Here is a 21,783-nt window from a genome sequence, read left to right as displayed (position 1 = left end):
ACCGGAAGTGTGTCAGAAGGCCCGGCTACTTACCCTCCTGCTTCATCCTCATTCCCAAACGGAATGAGGATCGAAGCAGAGGGCGGGGTAAAGAAGGGGGCGGGGCTTCACCACGTGACCACCCCGCCCCCTAGAGGTTCTCTTCCGGAGCTCCGTACCTGAGAGCTCCCCCCCGACTAGAGCCCTGCTTGTACCTGAATAAAACTTGGTCTTAAAGGTGCCACTGGACTGTTTTGGACCGGGGGGGCGGGGGGGCTCTGCAACTTACCTGGTTGCTCCTTGCTCTGACTGATGGCTGCTGGGAGCAGGGGGTGGGGCTTGTTGCATGTGCCCGCCCCCTGGGCGCTTTACTGCCGGAGCTCTGCTCCTGCAGGAAATGACCCCTGCTCTACGCAGAGCTAACCGAGGTGAAAAAATCCTGAGGTGACAGAGTAGGTCATATCGCTTCAGACTACTGTTGAGGGGATGTTTTGCTTCCCCTTCTAGTGCCAAAAGAGCGCCCGTATGCATATGAGCATCTAGGCGAAAAGTACTTATGTCTTTGGACAAATCTTCAAGGCTGTGATTAGGTAACAGACTACGGAGTGGGTGATATCCTTATCTTTACCAGACAATATAATATATGGTAATTATGAGAACACACAGGGAAGTGTGATATTAATGGAGAAATAAAAATTTATCTTCTTGAGGAATACAAATCACAAAGAAACAAAAAATGAGTGAGTGATTCCGTCTCCAGGTTTCCACGTGGGCTGGCCCTCTCTTTGATTGGGCTACCTGAAAATCTAGTGAATAATTTGTTAAGGGATGGAGCATTGTGTCGAGCCAAGAAGAAAAGTCTTTGATAAATTGGAATTGTTAAAATTTGCAGATAATCTGGAAGCAATGGAAAAGAAGGGGTACTCAGGCCCCAGTCACACGAAGGAAAACTAGGGTAAGAAACACACAGATATGAGAGTCTTTCATCTACTAACTTTGTCCAAGAGGACACAAAAAGATCAAGCTCAATCTATTTTAGAAGGTCAGGAAGAGACAAATGAAATCTAAATTTCACCACGGCTTTCCATACCATCAAAGAGATGGAAGTAAGGCCAACTTCTAAATACAAGTTCGAGTTTGAAATGCAACTAGGCACTTGAAAGATGGGATGGAGAAATTTTGACTGTAAAGGTGCAATTTTGAAAGTAAGAGCTGGAAACCAGAGTGGAGAGCCATAGAGCAGAAAAAGATCTAATTTTTGCTTGGTAGACTTTCAGAGCAAAAGGTACAAAATGACAAATGATAAAATTATTTTTTAAAATCTCAAGATTGCTGCTAGATGTACTTTGGTGAACTCAAGGAGACAAGAATAATGAAATTTCCAGTTATTAGAAGAGGCAAAATGAAGGTCTAAATAATTAAAATTAGACACTTGCTCAATCAAACGCCCATCAATGATCCAGAGGTCTGCTTTTTTCCATGATGGGTATTTCTGGAAACACATTATTTTGGATTTGGTGTAGTTAATGAGAAGAAGGTTATCACCGCAATAGGCAACAACTGCTTGGAGAAGACGTCTTGCCGCCACCCTTGAATGACAAAGAAGAGCTGCTTGACAATTATTAGCTTGTAATTTATTTGGGAGGTCATATAAATCTTCTAGATTACATAAATATGGTGCCAAAATACAATCTTTTTGTGACAGGGACTGGGTTTGTGAGGCAACTAGTTATTGGACATCTTATTCTCATGAAAGAAGAAGGAGGAGGAGATTGGATTTATACGCTGCCCTTCACTCGTAGTCTCAGAGCGGCTTACAATCCCCTTCCCTTCCTCTCCCCACAACAGACATCCTGTGTGGTAGGTGGGGCTGAGAGAGCTCTTTGAGAACTGCTCTTGAGAGAACAGCTCTGAGAGAACGGTAGCTTGCGCAAGGTCACCCAGCAGCTTCATATGGAGAAGTGGGAATCAAACCTGGTTCTCCCAGATTAGAGTTCGCGCTCCTAACCATTACACCAAACTATATAAAAAGACAATCAGATCAGGAGGTTCTGCTGATGGACTTCCTGATGGGACCTGGCTTTTGGCCACTGTGTGAGACAGAGCTTTGGGACTATATGGGTCATTGGCCTGATCCAACATAGCTTCTGTTATGTTCTTATGTTATATTCTTATGCTCTTAGTAATTGTTTCGGAATTCCCAAATGGTCCAATTTGATCCAAAGCCTTGTGTGTGAGATGTTGTCGAAGGCTGCCTGCCCTGAGGTCCACAAAAGGGGTAAACAAATTCTCCAGGATATGATGTATATTTATCAGCTAGAAAGGAGAGCACATATGCATGGTATAATGTCAATTAATCCTTTTAAAAACCAATTTGTTCAGGGCCTGGAATTGATAAATTCTAGGACCAACTCTGGAGCTTTAGTTGTAGGTGGGCAGCATACACCTCTCCTGGTATGGACAAGAGGCTGATTGGTCTATATTTTACTTTTTTGCAAGTAAGCAGGGGGAGGGGCACATGGCTCTGCGATAAAGCATCTGCTTTAAATGCAGAAGGTTCCAGGTTCAATCCCCTGCATCTCTAGCTAAAAGGTTCAGGTAGGAGGTGATGTGAAAGAACTCTGCCTGAGACCTGGGAGAGCCACTGCCCATCCGAGTAGACAATAGTGACCTTATCTATTTATTTAATTTATATCCTGCCCTCCCCGCCAAAGCAGGCTCAGGGCGACCTTGATGGACCAATGGTGTGATTCAATATAGGGCAGCTACCTTATATGTACATATTAGGGAGAAAGGTTCTGTCCCATCCACTTGCTGCTGTGCTAGTTTTCCAATTGTTGGAAGGTTATGATTTGTAGCCAATCCCATCCCTCAATAGTTCCACATAGCAACAGATTAAAGGGCACATAACAGCTTCTTTTGGAGACATTTCATTTCCAAAGGCAGGGTGAATTTATAACACGACACGTTTCTTCTTGCTGACAGTTCGGCTAAGATCTGTTCTTTCTAATTGCATCACTCGTCAGACAGATAACATTCTGCAATGGAATCTAAACGTTTGTCTCACAGTTCCGTTTTTCCAGAAACCTGCAGTGACATTTGATGTTGGGCTCGTAGACGCACACACAGAAAAATCTCCATGCTACAGATGACCTCCTGGATGAAGGTGCATAAATATTTACAGATCCCTTCCTCATAAAGAAGGTTAGAGCACATTCATTGTGAGGCAATGCTAAAGATTTGGTGGCTTTTCAATTTACCAAAAAAGAAGAAGACGACTAGAAAGCACACTAGATGTTTATAAAGTTATTTGTAGTGTGGGGAAAGTGGATAGAGAGAATTTGTTCTCCCTCTCACATAATGGTAGAATTCAGGCCCCACTGGTGGACCTCCTGATGGCACCTGGTGTTTTTGGCCGCTGTGTGACAGAATGTTGGACTGGATGGGCCACTGGCCTGATCCAACATTGGCTTCTCTTATGTCCTTACGTTATTAGGAGCAGAAGATTCAGGACAGACAAAAGGAACTATTTCTCACAGTGCATAATCCAGGGGTCCTCAAATTTTGTTGAGCCTGTGGGTATACTTGCTATTGGGACAAAGGGTAGTGGGCACAATCACAAAATGGCTGCCATGGGGGGGATCACAAGCTGCTGGAAGGTTCCAAGCTATCTTCCTATGACGGGCATAGCTATTTCTGAACGGGTCCTCCCTGCAGATGCAAAGGTGATGCCTCTTGAGGTTCTATGAAGCACCTTTCACTCCAGTGAGATGGAAGAAAGCCAGGATAGGCTCTTTGCTTTGGGGGAGAGACGCCTTGAGGGTGAAACAAGAGGACACCAGAAAACAACTCAGTGGGAACCATGGCATCCACACGTGGGTATCACTGGTATAATCAACTTATTGAATTCACTGCCATAAAACGTAGTGATGATGGCTAATAGCTTAGATGGCTTTAAGAGGAGATCAGACAAATTCATAGAGGACCTGGCAATTCTAGTAGGAACACAGCATGTTCTGATTAGATACAAGCCTTGTTTTCTTCCCACTCAGAGACACACCTTATTGCAGAATGCAGACTCCTATAACTGAATGAGTGCCCTGCCCGCTGAAACTGTTTTGCATTAAGAGCCTCACAGTTACACAGTTTTTACATAAAGAGGCTCAAAGTTCCATCTGCAAGAATCATTTAAAGCCATCGATGCCTGCCCCACGGCCACTAGCTACCAAAATCCGGAAGGCACTGACCAAAATATGTATCCTTCCCCCCTAAAAGTAACAGGCATCATGAGATCTTTGCCATGGCAATTAATGTACATATTTATACTGTACATCCCCTGCCTTCTGAGACTGCACACTGTGGTACAACTGGAAACCGCAAAAAAATAAAGTTCGCGGCCCATCTGTTTTCTCCATTTGGACGAAGAGCGATCGTTTCTTTCTTTCGTTTAATAATTTGACCTCTTTTGTTTCTGACCGAGGATGCTGTGAGGCACAGCATCGGCTCCCTGGATTCATTTCAAGCTCGGATGAGGTCAGAATGAAGGGGGGGGGGAGAGAAGCCAGTTTCTCACAGCTGGGTGGCAATCTGAACAAACAGTTGGGGGATTCCCCCCCCACACACACATACACTTTAAAGAACATCAAATGGAATTGGCTTCCTAGCGGTAGTAGTTGCACAACAGATTCTGGAATCCCAAAAGCTTTGGACTCCTTCACTATCCGGGTTGGCTGCAGTTGTGTCTCTTTTTAAACACACATCTCGCAACGACGTCTGTCTGTTCTACATCAGCTCCATCCACACCAAAGCACGACTGATCCCCAGAGCAATCATGCCTGTGATTGTTCTGCTGATCGTGTCTGAGCTGGGTTAGGAGAGAGATCAAGAATCTTAGTCCAGATGCTTGGGAACCTCCATATTTGGAAGGGGGGGAAAAGAGCTATTGAGGTCACACAAAATGCGACAACCTTCTGTGTACCCGATGATCAGGAGCCCGTTCATACAACTGGGGCCTCCATAACATTCCTGCCCGAGTCACAAGCCCTTCTGTTTCCCCCACACAAGAGATTGAATGGGGCTATCAAAGTTTGAACACAACACTGAAGAGTAAGAAGAGGAGACTGGATTTATACCCCGCCATTCACTGGGAGTCTGAGCGGCTGACAAACTCCTTTCCCTTCCCCTCCCCACAACAGACACCCTGTGAGGTAGTTGGGGCTGAGAGAGCTCTGAGAGAAACTGCTCTTTCAAGGACAGCTCTGACAGAACTATGGCTTGCCCAAGGTCATCCAGCAGCTGCAAGTGGAGGAGTGGGGAATCAAACCCGGTTCTCCCAGATTAGAGTCCGCGCACTTAACCACTACACCAAATTGGCTCTCACTATTGCATCCATGCAGGGGTTTTTTTTAACCTCTGCCAAGGATTTCTTCCAAACCGCAGGTTGGTTTGTTTGTTTGTTTTAGGGGGGGGAAGCACACAACACTGTCCTCTGTCTACTTTCCAGGTTTTCCCAGCAACACCACCCCCCCCATTCTTCCTGAGACTTGATTTAGTACAGTCTTTCTGGAAACACCACAGCCCATGTGCATTAGCAAACTGTCTAGACGGGAAGTTATGCAGTTCTGAAGATCCAGCCTGTATTGGTGTCCCTCTCAACTGCTGACAGTCCCTCTCAACTGCTGCTTTCTCTAAAATATCGCCAGTGAGCTTTTTCAAGGCTTTTCAATAAAAATCAGTAATTGTTATTGTGGTATAGCCCAACAGTATATTAAGATCTGTGGCCACAATCGACTAGTTCCTCTGAATTCCTGGCTTTCAAAATAAAAAAAACCAAAAAACTAAGCCTCTAGCCCTTTTTGGGCTTAAGTAATAATACTCAGATCAGTGGCTTAGGAGCCACACGTGGCTCTTCTGAGTGCCATTCCCCAATACGGCCTTTGCTGCATGTTTCAAGAAAGAGGGCAAGGCCCTTGCCCAGTGGGGCTTGTGTTTAACAGGTGGTTCCCACCTTGAAACAGCCAACGCCGGAGAAACAGGTTAGCTTCATGCTTCCCTGAGGTACAGGCCTCAATGCCAGGTATGGAAATAAATGTGGCTCCTTCAGTTGATGTGTAATTGCAAATGTACCCTGATCTGGATGGCCCAATCTCATCAGATGCTAAGCAAGGTCACCCCTGATTACTATTTGGATGGGGGAGACTGCTAAGGCAGTCCAGGGTTGCTATGCAGAGGCAGGCAATGGCAAACCCCTTCTGTATGTCTCTTGCCTTGAAAACCCTACAGTGTTGCCTTAAGTCAGCTGCAACTTGACAGGAAAAAACAAAAGTGCTAAGTGAGTACCATTGGACTAAAAGATGATGATCGATTTCCCACAAGTGCTGCTCCACGTGATGATCCATTTCCCACAAGCGCTGCTCCACGCTCTTCTTCCCTTTTGCCCCATGGTACGTGTCAATTTCACACAAGCTGCTGTGCAGCCGCATTTCCCCCCCCCCCGCAGCTTTGCGTGATTTCCCCCGCATCTACTCAATCCTGTTTTTTGAGAATTGAGTAGACATGGGGAAAATTGCTGGAAGCTCCGGGGCAAAATCCGGCTGCGCAGCAGCTTGTGTGAAACTGACACGTACCATCAGGGCAAAAGGGAAGAGCAGCGCTTGTGGGAAATCAGCCATTGTTTTTCCACATGAGAAAGGCCTGGAGACTTTTTTAAAAAATTAAAAGCTAAGAATTCAGGAGGGTAGCTGTGTTTGTCTGCAGTGGAAGAGCTGGAGTCAAGTTTGATAGGACCTCAGAGACCAACAAGATTTTCAGTGTATGAGCTTGCAGGAGTTTCTTCAAGAACATAAGAGAAGCCAATGTTGGATCAGGCCAAAGGCCCATCCAGCCCAACACTCTGTATCACACAGTGGCCAGAAATACCAGATGCCATCAGGAGGCCCACCAGTGGAGCGAGGACACTAGGACCTCTCCCACTGTCGGCCACCCCCCCCCAAGCACCAAGAATACAGTGCATCCCTTGCCCCCGACGGAGAGTTCCTATCTATACCTTGTGGCTAATAGCCACTGATGAACTTCTGCTCCATATGTTTATCTAATTCCCTCTTGAAGCTGCCCATGCTTGTAGCCGCCACCACCTCCTGTGGCAATGAATTCCATGTGTGAATCACTCTTTGGGTGAAGAAGTACTTCCTTTGGGAGCTTTGACTCTTGAAAGCCATACCCCCAAAATCTTGTTGGGTTCCAAGGTGTTACTGGACAGGGTTGCCAACCTCCTGGTGGGGTCTGGAGAGCTTCTGGAATTACAGCGGATCTCCAGACAACAGAGATCAATTTCCCTGGAGAAAATGGCTTATTTGCGAGGAGGAGGAGGAGAAGTGATTTTTATACCCTACTTTTCTCTACGCAAAGGATTCTCAAAGCATCTTACAATTGGCTTCCCTTCCTCTCCCCACAACAGGAACCCTGTGAGGTAGGTGAGGCTGAGAGAGCTCTGAGAGACTTGTGACTGACCCAAGGTCACCCAGCTGCTGGTTACATGCAGCTGCTGGTGTGACCTTGGGTCAGTCATAAATTCTTTCAGAGCTGTTCTCTCAAGGGCAGTTCTTGAAAGAGGCCTCTCAGCCCCACCTACCTCACAGGGTGTCTGTTGTGGAGAGGAGAAAGGAAAGGGATTGTAGACTGCTCTGAGACTCCTCCGGGTAGTGAAGGCTGAGGTATAAATCCAATCTCCTCTTCTTCTTCATGTGGAGGAGTGGGGAATCAAACCTGGTTCTCCAGCTTAGTCCTATCGTTCTTAACCACTACACCAAACTGGCGTTATACTTCACTGAAGACCCTCCCATCCCAAAATCCTGCTGTCCCCAGGCTCCATCCCCAAAATCTCCAGGAATTTCCCAAACCAAAACTGGTAACCCTAACTGGACTTTAATCCAGCTCTAGTAAACTGTCTCGTCTCTAGTTCCAGCTCCTGCCAACCTAGCAGTTCTAAAGCAAAAAATTGCAAGTAGATAAATAGGTACCACTTCGGTGGGAAGGTAACAGCGTTCCGTGCGCCTTGGTGTTTAGTCATGCCGGCCACATGACCACGGAAACGTCTTCAGACAGCGCTGGCTCTTCAGCTTTGAAACGGAGATGAGCACCGCAACCCTGGAGTCGGACTCGACTGGCTTTCGAGCAAGGGAACCTTTACCTTTACCTTTAGTAAACTGTAGTGACAGAATATTAGACTTCTTTTTTTGCACTGCTTCACAAGAACAATGACCACTTTTAAAAAATGCCCTACAGTGACACAGTAGGGCAAAAAGTGCAGGGAAAATGTGAAGACAATGTATACAACACTTCCATGCAGATGCTCTAGTGAGCAGGGCAAATGCCCCTGTATTCACAGCAGCGGAGACAGAGAGAAACGGGATCCTTGTGGTGTGGATACGGCCCCTGCCATGGGTCATCAGCCCCAATCTCCTGCCTGCAGCATTCACCCACATCTCGAAAGCTGTATAAAATAGGCAAACGAAGGTCATTTCCCAGAAAGCTTTCCAGACAGGTACAGTCGGTCGGTGTGGATAAGATCTAGTTGTGGGGCTAAGGGTGTGGCAACACTGCAGTGCATCAAGCTGTGGTATTAAACCTAAATTATCTGGGAGGCGCCGTGGCTCGCGAGGCGGCCTGGTCTGCCCAACGACACCCCAATCTTCAGCTGTTATTAGTTAATGTACTTATTTAAACATTTCTATCCCACCTTTCCTTGTGATTCAAGGCAGTTTATAATAATAGTTAAAAGACATTTTCAGTTACAATTTGGGGGTTTGCAAATCCCCAAATCGCTCTCCGTCAGAAAGATGTTCACCATTCAGACCCCCTCAAAAGCCCTGGCAAACAGCCCTGACCTGGCTAACACAGGCAAGCCCGATCTCGTCAGATCTCAGAAGCTAAGCAGGGCCAGCCCTGGCAAGTACTTGGAAGGGAGCCCTCCAAGGAATACCAGGGCTGGGATGCAGAGGCAGCCAATAGCAAGACACCTCTCTGAAATGGCCCCACCCCACTAGAGGTTGCCAGAAGTCAACCATGACTTCCAGACGCACACACACACAAAAAGCCCTGGCAAACAAACAGGCCTTGCAGTGCCTCCTCAAGGTCTCCCCAGGCCACCTGCAGGGGATGGGGTTGCCAGATCCAGGTAGGGAAACACCTGAAGATTTGGGGATGGAGTCTGGGGCGGACAGGGACCTCAGCAGGATACAATGCCATAGAATCCACCCTCCAAAGCATCCATTTTCTCCAGGGGAAATTATTTCTGTAGTCTGGAAAGGAGAGGTAATTCTGGGGGATCCTCAGGTCCCACCTGGAGGCTGGCATCCCTAAGGTCTCCCCTGGCCACTTGCAGGGGGTGGGGGGGGTGTAGGGTGCCTTTCACCTCTTCAGAGAGCCTACTCCATGGAGCCAGAGCCATAATGGAAAAGGCCCGGGCTCTGGTCAATACCAGCCAGACCACCCTAAGTGATGGGATAGCCAATGGACAGCTGCCTGACTACTGCTGTTGGTGCACATGGACATATGGAAGGAGATGGTGCACATGGACATATGGAAGGAGATGGTAACCAGCAACCTAAACTAAACTCAAAAACAGACTGGTAGCCAATGTAGCCATTTCAAAATGGGCAACATATGTTCCTGGCGACTAGCCCCTCACAATAATCAGGCTGCCACATTCTGGATCAGTTGTAGTGTCTAGGTTGTCTTCAAAGGTAGCCCTTACTTGTTCTTGTATTGATTTTCTTTGTGATGGTATACCACTTCTTTTCTGCCCAAAAGTGGCACCCAAAGGGGTGAACAAAAAAATAATAAAAATCATCCCAAGGGGTTGGCTCCTGTGGATCTGTTCAACTAATCGTGGCTCTTTCCTCTAGCGCAAGAAGATTTTCTTTGATGCAACAGGCATCATAGGAAGGCTCCTTAAGGTGATGGAAAGCACCACCATTAATGGGATGGATATCCGGGATCCAGCCCAAGAAACAGGTTAAAACCATGTCTAAAAATCACAGAACTCAGAATGACATAAAACAGATAAAGCTCCTAAAGGCATAAAATTGGTATGAAAAGAAATCCAACCAACCTTCCTCCCTTACCAGCCAACACTAAAAGCCTTCCTGAACAATTAAGAAGAAGAGAGAAGAGACTGGATTTATACCCTCTAAGGAGTCTTAGAGTGGCTTACAATCCCTTTCCCCTCTTCTCCCCACAACAGACACCCTGTGAGGTAGGTGGGGCTGAGAGATCTATTTCGAGAACTGCTCTTTAGAGAACAGTTCTGAAAGAACTTGTGACTGACCCAAGGTCACACCAGCAGCTGCATGTGGAGGAGTGGAGAATCAAACCCGGTTCTCCCAGATTAGAGTCTGTGGCCCTAACCACTACAGCAAACTGGCTCTTAAGTTTTTAACTAGCCACCAAACACCAAGAGGGAAGTGACACAGAACATCTGATATCATGGAAAGGTTTTAGAGAACATTGTGCCACAGAAAAGGCCCTGCACTGTTAGAGCTTATCTTTGTTAAAGCTGGCTTGTGGAGCATCACTATCCCAGCTGATCTCAGGGAGGGGGGAAGAACATGTGAACAGAGATGCTCCAGAAGGAATATATGCTTCGGCCTTTGAACAATTTTAAAGGTAACTGCCAGCCCTTTAATCTGGACCTGGAAGCATATAGGTTGTTATTATTATCATCGTATGGCCTTGTCAATAGTCAGTCAATCCTAAAAGAAATCAACCCTAACTGTTCTCTGGAAGGCCAGATAATGAAACTGAAGCTCAAATGAGAAGGGAGCACTCACTGGAGAAGACCCTGATGCTGGGAAAGATTGAAGGTCAAAGAAGAGGGGGACGGCAAAGGATGAGATGGTTAGACAGTGTCATAGATGCAATGAACATGAAATACAGCAAGCTTCAGAGGATGGCGGAAGACAGGAAGGCCTGGCGTGATCTGGTCCATGGGGTTGCGAAGAGTTGGACTCGACTGTGCGACTGAACAACAACAAATGGCCTTGTACATAGTATAGACAGGAGATCCTAAGATTGTCTGGCAGCCAGAAGTAGCCTTTACTATTATCCACCACTAGGTGGCGAGCTAGACTTGTTTTTAGGCAAGAGATGTTTTAGAGGTGATTTGCCATTGCCTGCCTCTGTGTCACACAACGGGTATTCTGTGGAGGTCGCCCTTCCAAATACAAGCCAAGGCCGACCCTGCTTAGCTTCCGAGATCTGATGAGATCAGGCTAGCTTGGGCTATCCAGGTCAGGGTAGCATATAGGGTTGCCAGCTCTGGGTGGGGAAATTTTGGGGGTGGAGCCTGGGGAGGGTGGGGTTTGGGAAGGGGAGGGACCTCAGCAGGGTACAATGCCATACAGTCCACCCTCCAAAGCAGCTACTTTCTCCAGAGGAACCAATCTCGTCTGGAGAGCAATTGTAATAGCCAGAAATCTCCAGGCCCCACCTGGAGATTGGCAACCTTAAGTGAAATATATCATCCCTACAGCCCATCCGTGGTTGCTTCCATAGGGTCGTGCAAAAACATGCAGGAATGGGTACGAACTGTGTCCACCCATCTCAGAACCACCCACTCACCACTGCCTCTACTCTCTGCTCTTCCTCTTTTCCCTCTCACTGGCTGGGGCATCCCTCCCATGGGCCCAACCTCCGCTTTCCCACATTTCCCATTTCCCACTGTGTCAGTATGGCATGGCTTGGCAGGGAAAGGGGGGAAAGCCCTTTAAAGGGTGGGGAGAGAGAGAGAGAGAGAGAAAGTCTAAACGTAGAGAGAGAGAGAGAGAGAGAGAGAGAGAGAGAGAGAGAGAGAGAGAGTCTAAACGCTGTGTGGTAACAAGCCCAATGCTTTCCATGAGGGGGAAAAGTCCCCACAAGGAAGCAGCCCTTGTCAGGGAGTGAACGACAGCATTTTGTACTACTGAGTTATATTTATTTATATTTAAAACCTTTTAACACTAGCTGCTCCTTCTGAAATATCTTCAAAGGCAGCCCTATGTACAGTACGTTGCAGTAGTCAATACCTCAGGCTGATGAAATCCCAAGCTGACAACCTCTTCTCTCCAGAATTATCCCAAGGTGAAAACTGCAATTATAGAAGAGATGGGGGCCTCTCTAGATATAGGACTTGTCTGCTGCTTATACTGATCCATCCCTAGCTGGACTCCATGTTTCTAGCAAGCGTAGTTTTGCAAAAATGACCTCTTCAGTCAAACCTTCAGCATGGGTGACTGCAGAAATCACCATTCAGAAGGGAAAAGATTCGCTAAGTGAATAATACAAATAAACCACTGTTAAACCCATATATGCACATAGTACATCACAGCAGGGAGCTACCCTGTTATTCCCAGTCATTAGAGTACCCAAAGCCAGATCACATCAAGAGAAGCCGAAAATATGAACGATGCATAAAACAATGTACTTTGCGTATCCTTACCTGACTCACTGGCACCCAAAATCGCTGGAACAGCCTTGGAAGCCTCTGTTTCTGAGGGAAGAAGAGCAAAACCCCTCTTGAAAGAACAGCTAGATTGAGAAAGCACAAACTGAGCGATAAAATTAATTCATGCCGGCTCCCGCCTTAGTTCCCGTCACTCTTTGGGGTGCTGATATTCTGCCTGGAAAAAGAATAATCATCAACCAAACTGTGACTCAACTGTACATGGGGGGGGGATTAAGAACATCATCGGTCCATGCAGAATGAGGATGCTGGATCTCATCTGCCCGCAAACTTTGAACCAGCAAAATCTGTAGGGTCTACTTCCTGATGGCCAGGCTGTACAGGCATGAAGACTCACCCTCACCTCTTTATTTGGGCAGTATTTCCCTGATCCCATCTTCTTTCTTCACCGGAGCCCAAAGTTTGCCCCCCTGAACAGCCGCTCATGGCTTCGGAGACAGGCGGCACCTGAACGGAGCATTCCAATCTGGCCCCCACCTGAATTGACATGGCCAAGTCTCCTCCCGTCAACACAATCCTCCTCCTCGCCATCCACCCTGCCTCCCACTAGTTGCTAGGCAACTGAAGCAGGCATAGTTCTGCAAACGCGATAGGCATTCACTCTCCATCCTTTTCCTTTCGCTTATATCTTTCAAAATGCTGTTTTTCTCCTACATTTCTATTCAAAAGGCCAATTGCATAAATCCATTGAAAGGTTGTGTCTCTTTGGATGTAGCCCTGTGGTAACAAAAGCAGCCTGTTGGGGATTTGTGTAGCACTATAGCTATATGCTAGGAATGTGGCTATCTTACCCTTTCTAGCCTTTGGACTTGGTTTAAAGTGGCAGGCCTGGAGAAAAGCAAAGTCTGTGACAAAAAAAAAAAGGCACGGTAACATTGCTTCATGATTGTAGATCTCTCCTCAGTGGGCCTTAGTTATTAGGAAATGGCTCTGTCCAAACACCCATGAGGGCTTGGGACAGGTGACCCCCCGCACAACTGAAAGAAGCGGGCAAATGTGTGCCTGTACGAAAAGAAAGTGCAGTTTTAGATGCCAGAAGAGACAGAGAGAGGTAAACAGACATTGCTGTGACTTGAAGTTAGAGTTGCTGTGCTAACCTCCGGGTGGCACCTGGTGCTCTCTTGCTATTACAATCGATCTCCAGACAACCAAGGTCAGTTCCCCTGGAGAAAATGGCTGCTTCGGAGGGTGGACTCTATGGTAGTGTACCCCACTGAGGTCCCTCTCCTCCCCAAATCCTGCCTCCCCCAGGCTCCACCCCCAAAATCTCTAGATATTTCCCAGCCCAGAGTTTATGCATGGGAAAGAGCAGGTAGAGAAAGAGGTACTTTTCTCCCTTTCTCACAATACAAGAACTCGTGGGCACTCCATGAAATTGCTGAGCGGTCGGGTTAGAACGGATAAAATCACCCAAAGAGTGATTAACACATGGAATTCACTGCCACAGGAAGTGGTGGCGGCTACCAGCATGGACGGCTTCAAAAGGGAATTAGATAAGCATATGGAGCAGAGGTCCATCAGTGGCTATTAGCCCCAAGGTATAGATAGGAACTCTGGGGCAAGTGATGCTCTGTCTTCTTGGTGCTTGGGGGGGGGGGGTCAACAGTGGGAGGCCTTCTAATGACCTGGCCCCACTGGTGGACCTCCTGATGGCACCTGGTATTTCTGGCCACACTGTGATACAGAGTGTTGGACTGGATGGGCCTTTGGCCTGATCCAACATTGGCATCTCTTATGTTCTTATGTAACCCTAGTACACTGAACACCAGTGCTGGGAGGCAACATCGGGGGCCCTCCAGAGGAATTGGTTGGCCCCTGTTTCAGTCAGGATGCTAGTCTTGATAGATCACTGGTCCAATCCAGCAGGACTCTTCTTATGCACTTCGGATCTCCTTCTCTCTCTCTTCCTTTGGCCTCTCATGTGGCCAAGTGAACCTTCTGCCTTGTAGGAATACCTCTGCCTGTATGTTTGCACATGAAGCAAATTGTACAAAAATGCCACAAGAGCCAGTGTGCTGCTGTGGTTAGAGAATTGGGCTAGGATCAGGGAGACCAAGATTTGAATCCCTTCTTTGCAGGGTGGCCATTTCCCAGTTGGGGGCAAGGGGTTGCCTGTTTGAGGGGGGCTCCTGCCTTTTTAGGCCTTGTCTTCCTACGATGAAATTATATATCAAAGATATTGCAGACTTCACTCTCAAGATTGAAGATTTTTCCTTTGATAAAGTTGATACTTTGATCACAATAAATGTTAATGCGTTGTACACCAATATAGCTCCCAAAGGGTATGATCAGACGTGCAGTTTGATCCATTGCCGTTGCTGTTCCCTCACGGATTTAAAGTGCACAATCAGACAGCGACATCTGTTTGTCATGCCCCAGTCGTCTCAGTCCCCACCCCACCCCTTTGCTGCGTGTTTCTTTGATACCTGAGAAAGTCCGGTCCTGTCGGTCTGAGCTGGTTCAACTACAAACACAGCAATTTTGTATTTATAGTTACTCTCTGAACACATGCTGAGTTTTAATGAAGATATGCGTTTTAATGAGTTTATGACGTCTGAAAGATAGAAGCTTCTGAAAAGCAGCTAATGGTCTTGCTGTCACCCAAAGAAACTCCTTCCACGCAGTACGTGCTAACATGAACTGTACTTATGCAGTCATGAGAACACTGCAAATAGCCATGCATCCACAGCAGAAAATTCTGCTAAGATCGAGGACCTTCCTGTTGCAGATTTTTTTTTCTTCAGAAGCAGAAAGATTTGTCTCATCCCACCTCCTTTTTGAAGCAACTTCTTGAAATTGTCCGAGACAAACATTATTTTCACTTTCAAGATCAATTTTATTTTTCAAATTCAGGGAATTGCTATGGGCAGTCCAGTGCCCCCTACCGTAGCTATTCTATTCATGTGTAATTTTGAAGAACAATTTATTTTTCATTCTTCCACTTCACTGAACCGTTTGAAAGTTTATTACAGACAGAAATGGTCGTATTTTACTTTATTTGTTATTAGAGCATTCAGAAATTGTTCTATTTTACTGGGATTGTTTGCACCAAATAAACAATTTGGGTTTTTTTACACAGTTAAGGACAATTGCTTCCCCCTCGCTCTTTTTGGCCTCCGATACTCAGTACCTTTTGTGGTTCACACAACATGGTGACTGCACATATCAGGAGAATCATGGGTAGTGGCATGCACTCCCGATATTGGGAAGGGATGTGGCTCAGTGGTAGAGCATCTGCTTTGCATGCAGAAGGGCCTTGGGTTCAATCCCCAGCATTGCCAGTTCAAAGAACCCTGGTAGTTAATGCTAAAGACCTCTGCCTGAGACCCTGGAGAGCTGCTGGACAGTACTTGGTGGACCAGGGTCAGATTCAGCATGAGGCAACTTCATGTATGTGCTCATGTAATATGCATGTCTGGTAGGCTCCCAATACTCAACCGCAGGGGTCATTTCGTAGAAAAAGAGGTGCAGGAGCTCATTAGCATAACTCATTAGCATAACTTATTTGCATATCCCACCCCCCCTGACATCACAGGAAGTGTGTCAGAAGGCAACACCCACCGCTCAGGCTCCACTGGACTGTTTTGGATTGCTAGCTATTGTGGGGGGGGGGACGTGCAGATCTGCCTTCGCAGAGGAGGGAGAGCTTGTACCTGAATAAAACTTGGTCTTAAAGGTGCCACTGGACTGTTTTGGACCGGGGAGCCAGGGAGGGGCTCTGGAGCTTACCTGGCTGCTTCTTGCTCTGACTGAGGGCTGCTGGGAGCAGGGGGTGGGGCTTGTTGCATGTGCCCGCCCCCTGGCTCTTTACTGCCGGAGCTCTGCTCCTGTGCGCTCCTGCAGGAAATGACCCCTGCTCAACCCTAACATCTGAAAAGATCAATGGTGATAGTCGCTATCTGAAGTGATCCAAACCAACCTCCTGCATGACGTGGTTGTAACACAGAAATCAACCTGAGTTAGTTTGAATTGCAGGTCTGGTATCTATCCATTCAGTTAATCAGAAGCATCTACTGTGGTCTGGGCTCAACTAAACATACATATATTTTATACTAATTTTACTATGGCCACTTCCGCACTGTCATTTTTGTCACTTGTTTGTCTCTATTGCTTCAGGGTTCTCCCCCCCCCATGTGTTTTGCTCTCTCTAGTAGTCCCAGAGGGAGTAAAACACACATGGAAAAGGAGGGGTGGGGGAACCCATAGCAATAGAGACAAACAAGTGACAAAAATGACAATGCGGTATCAGGAAGTACTTCTTCAACCAAAGAGTGATTAACACATGGAATTCACTGCCACAGGAGGTGGCGGTGGCTACAAGCATGGACAACTTCAAGAGGGAATTGGATAAACATATGGCGCAGAGGTCCATCAGTGGCTATTAGCCACAAGGTATAGATAGGAAGTCTCAGGCTGGGGCAAGTGATGTTCTGTATTCTTGGTGCTTGGAGGCGGGCGACAGTGGGGAGGATTCTAGTGTCCTGGCCCCACTGGTGGACCTCCTGATGGCACCTGGTGTTTTTGGCCACTGTGTGACAAAGTGTTGGACTAGATGGGCCATTGGCCTGATCCAACATTGGCTTCTCTTATGTTCTTATGATGATCCTAAAAACCCCAAAAAACCAATTTATCTATTGTAATTTGGGACTGTCATGGTTTTAAAAGCTATTCCAGTCGCACCCATCCCCCCTCATATCTTCCCGTTTTAATCAAATCCGTCTGTCACGTCTTGCGACCTCTCCCTTTCCTCCTTTGATGTGTGACATATTTTATAGACATTCCTCTAGCCCTCTGTCAGAACTACATTTTTCAGATTCAGTGGGGAGGGGGGGTCACTGTACAGCCATTTTTATTGATCAAGGTCTCAGTCACATGATGACAGGTCAGCATGATTTGTCTAAGGGTCTAGGTTTAACATCAGGCGGTCATGTTACAATATAAAGACAACCTGTTGACCCACCTTCCCTTAGTTCAGCCTAAACTACAGCTGACTGTAGGTCAGTGAGAATCCTGACGAGAATTTTGGAAGCCTGAATTCAGGAATCTGGAGTTGGGTCCCATTGTGTTGTAAGGCTGCCCCGGGTAAAGAAATTTTATGACCAGTAGATCAAAAGACAATGGCTCTGCATTTTATGGCTCATAAAACAAGCTACTGTTACTTAAAAACTGGGCTGGTTTGATTTTGAGAGGTGTGTGAGAAATTGCCCCCGGATTAAGCAAAATAAACAGATGCTTAGTGCGCCAACAATTACCCTTATATTGCTTACTGTTATTTGGTGTTAAATAAATATATTTTTTAACTTTATATTTAATACAGTTGGGGGCTCTGGTCTGGGGGATGGCCTGGAAGAAAACTGATTTTTTAAATTCTTATTTTGCCTTCGGCACTTATGGAGTCTTGTCAGTTAAGCAATGGAAAGGCCGAGGGACACCATTGTTGGGAATCTGTTGTAGAGTTGCCAGCTCTGGGCTGGGAAATACCTGAAAATTTTGGGGGTGGAGCCTGGGGAAGATGGGGTTTGGGGAGGGGAGGGACCTCAGCAGGGTACAATGCCTTAGAGTCCACCTTCCAAAGCAGCCATTTTCTCCTGGGGGACTGATGTTGGTTGTCCGGAGAGCAGTTGTGATAGTGGGAGATCTCCAGGCGCCACCTGGAGGTTGGTAACCCTAGTCTGTTCACCTTCATCTGGCCCTGGACTTCATTTCCGTTTTCTGAATAAAGTCCTATGAATAACGCTGACCGAGCTTTATTTATATCACCGAAGCGCCCTGTTTCTAAGGTCTATTTGTGCGTTTGCTCTTTTGTAAGGAGTTAATCCAGTGCTGAGTTCCCAGACCCAGACCCATGTTGTAAGTCTCTCCCCCCGCTCCCCCGCCACCAAAATCACCTCATTCTGCAGTATGTTCCAGACCCAGCAGTGAATGTGAAGCCGAGCAGTCTTGGGGCTTGCTGAGCTCAGCACGTCCTGGCCTTTAACACAGTGCGGCAGAGGCCCGATTACCTCCAGTGGTGCGATGGGATGAAAGCAAAGCCGTATCGAACAGACAGAGCCGTCCTACAGCCTCTCAGTGCGTGTGTCACAAGACTGGAACGCTGCACGTATTGATGTATTTTGGTGGCAACCCATGTGAGGCAGGAGGGAGGGACTTGGTTCAAACATGAAGGTCCGGCTATTTCTTTTTTTATTATTATTATTATTTTCGCATTTATATCCCGCCCATCCCGTAAAAGGGCTCGGGGCGGGTCACAGCATTTCAAAAAATACAATAAAATTTAAAACACATTAGCTATAAATTCCACCCTCCAAAGCAGCCATTTTCTCCAGGGGAACTGATCTCTATTGCCTGGATTTCAGTTGTAATCCCAGGAGATCTCCAGCCACCACCTGGAGGCTGGCAACCCTAGTTTTGGCAGATGCTGGTTTATGTCATTATTCATTCTCCTGACTGGACCACAGAGACCTAGGTGGTATTCTGACCTGAGTTGTGGCAAGGATGGTATAACAAGTCAGGATTTAGGGATGCCAGATTCTGCCTTCCCTTGGCTTGGGTATAGTGGGTGTGGCCAACTCTGAAGCCAGCCGGAACTCCGTTCCTGTGCGTTCCTGTCCAAAAATAGCCCTGGATGTAACTAAGTGTGGCCGGTTACCAGTGGGTGGGAGACCGCAGCCTGCTGCCTCAGCCAAAGGCCTGGTGGAAGAGCTCCGTCTTGCAGGCCCTGCGGAATTGAATAAGATCCCACAGGGCCCTGATCTCAATAGGGAGCATGTTCCAGCAGGTGGGGGCCAGGGCAGAAAAGGCCCTGGCCCTGGTCGAGGCTAGGCGGACGTCCTTTGGGCCAGGGATCACCGGGAGATGTTGACTCTCCAGAGTGTAACGCTCTCCGAGGCGTATATGGGGAGAGGCGGTCCCTTATGTATGTTGGTCCCTTAGGTATGTTGGTTTTTAAACTATGGTTTGTTTGTTACATCAGGATTAAGTCTGTGGATAATCACAAGAGATTCTGGTTTGTCTTGGCTAGGGTTGCCAGCTCTGGGTTGGGAAATATCTGGAGATTACAGGGGTGGAGACCGAGGAGGGCGGGGTTTGAGGAGGGGAGGGACTTCAGTGGGGTATAATGCCAGAGAGTCCACCTTCCAAAGCAGCCATCTTCTCCAGGGGAACTGATCTCTGTTGCCTGGAGATCAGTTGTAATCCCAGGAGATCTCCAGCCACCACCTGGAGACTGGCAACCCTAGTTTTGGCAGATGCTGGTTTATGTCATTATTCATTCTCCTGAATGGACCACAGAGGTAAAGGTAAAGGTAAAGGTTTCCCTTGCTTGAAAGCCAGTCGAGTCCGACTCTAGGGTTGTGGTGCCAAAATGGTAACAAAATACAGTTATAACTCTTACATAATAAAACAGAGTGTGATCCTTCAGAATATTTCCTTCTATGAAAGGGGCACGGAACGCTGTTACCTTCCCACCGAAGTGGTACCTATTTATCTACTTGCAATTTCTTGCTTTGGAACTGCTAGGTTGGACCACAGAGACCTAGGTGATATTCTGGCCTGAGTTGTGGCAAGGATGGTATTGTAAAACAAGTCAGGATTTAGGGATGCCAGATTCTAGGTGGCACCTGGGTATCCCCCAGAGTTACAGAGATCAGTTCCCCTGGAGAAAATGGATACTTGGAGGGTGGACTCTATGGCATTGTACCCCACTGAGGTCTCTGTCCTCCCCAGGCTCCATCCCCAAATCTCCAGGAGTTTTCCAGCCTAGAGTGAGTAACCCTACCCATCACTGGTGGTCAAGGGGGACCTGACAACCCTCCCAATATTTAGCCAAGATTTTGCATTCGTGCATAACACAAAATCATAGTTAGGACCAATGCTCCCTCTAAGCTATGGAGTCCTGTGAGCAAAAATTCTCCTTTGTGAGCTACTGGCATTAAAGTTGTGAGCAGGTGATTTGGCTGCTGCATAAATTAGTTTGCTCTGAAGCTCTCCTTCCTGAGCTGAAATAAAAATGTGTGAACTGGAGGCTAAAGAACTGTGAGCTAGCTCACATGAACTCAGCTTAGAGGGAACACTGGTTAGGACTGACTGTGGTTAAGAAACCAATTTCAAGTCATAGTTTCAGGCTTCCCAATTAACCATAGTTAGCAGTGGAGTGTGGCCCATGTTCAGACAATCACTGTATACTTATAAATCACAGCTTTATGTAATATCTGACCCAATCCTGGGTGTGTTTGAGTACTGTTAATTCCACAACATTCCAGCAGTCTACACTTTGAAGAACAACATTTGGTTGAAACAGAGTTAGAGACAAGGGGAAAAAAGGAATATACACAGGTCCCTAACAACCCTATACAGCTCGCATACTTTGTATAGTGGTTTGAATATTAGTCTAGTTTACGGAAAGTGTAATTGTATCTGCTGTAGACTATCGAAATGGTAACAAAATACACTTATAACTCTTACATAATAAAACAGAGCTTGCAAGATTTCCTTCTTCTTGCCAAGTGATCCTTCAGAATATTTCCTTCTATGAGATACAAGGTGAATATTTTTGGCTGTCTCCAAACATCATTGGATATTACGCTCTATGGCATAATGATAGAGCTTTATAGCTCTATAACAATAATTTGTTCCTGGATTGTCTGTCTAAACTAGGAAAACCCAGCTGCAAATTATAGCTATATAGGGCAAATGATAGCATACTATGCACCAATGTGCAGATGGACTTTTAGTTCACTCACGCTATGAAGAGCCTCTTACACGAGTGGTGTTTTGTCCAACTCCTGACCTTTTATGCTTATTGGTTACGCAGTCAGTCTGATTTAACAGGGTTGGTTCTGTTTCAGCAACCAATCACTACTCACCCTGAAAATGAAAATTATCATCTTTCCAAAAATACCTCTTGCAAAATTAGCAGACCTTTTGGAAGAGCACTGTGGAGAAAGGATATAGAATTGGCAAGAGGGCGAAAACTAAAAGCCACCCTCCCCCCAAAAACCCCCATCATACCTCTAAACGTATTGACAAAATGAAGAAGTCCACTGTGTGTCAGCCAGCGGATGTCATCCAGGGTCCAGTGCTCAGTGAAGTCCATCTTTCTGCACGAGGCCACGTACCAGCTTGTGAGCAGACGACAGCTTCCCCAGATGGCTAGGGAGCTTCCAAAAACAAAAGGCCCACATTAGAACATTATAGTGGCATTATATTTACCATCAACATTAGGAGGAGGATGGAGGAGGATGGAGGAGGAGATTGGATTTATACCCCGCCCTTCAGAACGGCTTACAAACTCCTTTCCCTTCCCC

General features: G+C 46.7%; 1 protein-coding gene across 1 annotated transcript in view; it reads right to left on the bottom strand.

Annotated features, from left to right (window-relative positions):
• Positions 1–21,618, bottom strand: part of AMOTL1 (angiomotin like 1) — a 101,892-nt gene extending 80,274 nt beyond the window's left edge. Inside the window, exons 1-2 of the mRNA XM_015411049.1 lie at positions 21,488–21,618; positions 12,455–12,505 (exon numbers count right to left, since the gene is read on the bottom strand). Coding sequence (XP_015266535.1) covers positions 12,455–12,505; positions 21,488–21,572 — 136 coding nt within the window. The 5' untranslated portion in view covers positions 21,573–21,618. The remainder of the gene's footprint in view (positions 1–12,454; positions 12,506–21,487) is intronic.
• Positions 21,619–21,783: the final 165 nt, after the last annotated feature.

Source organism: Gekko japonicus, unplaced genomic scaffold (genome assembly GCF_001447785.1).
Source record: "Gekko japonicus isolate JY-2015 unplaced genomic scaffold, Gekko_japonicus_V1.1 scaffold503, whole genome shotgun sequence".
Classification (NCBI taxonomy): Eukaryota; Metazoa; Chordata; class Lepidosauria; order Squamata; family Gekkonidae; genus Gekko; species Gekko japonicus.
Note: the sequence above shows the minus strand (reverse complement) of the source record. Positions and strands in the feature narration are given on the sequence as shown.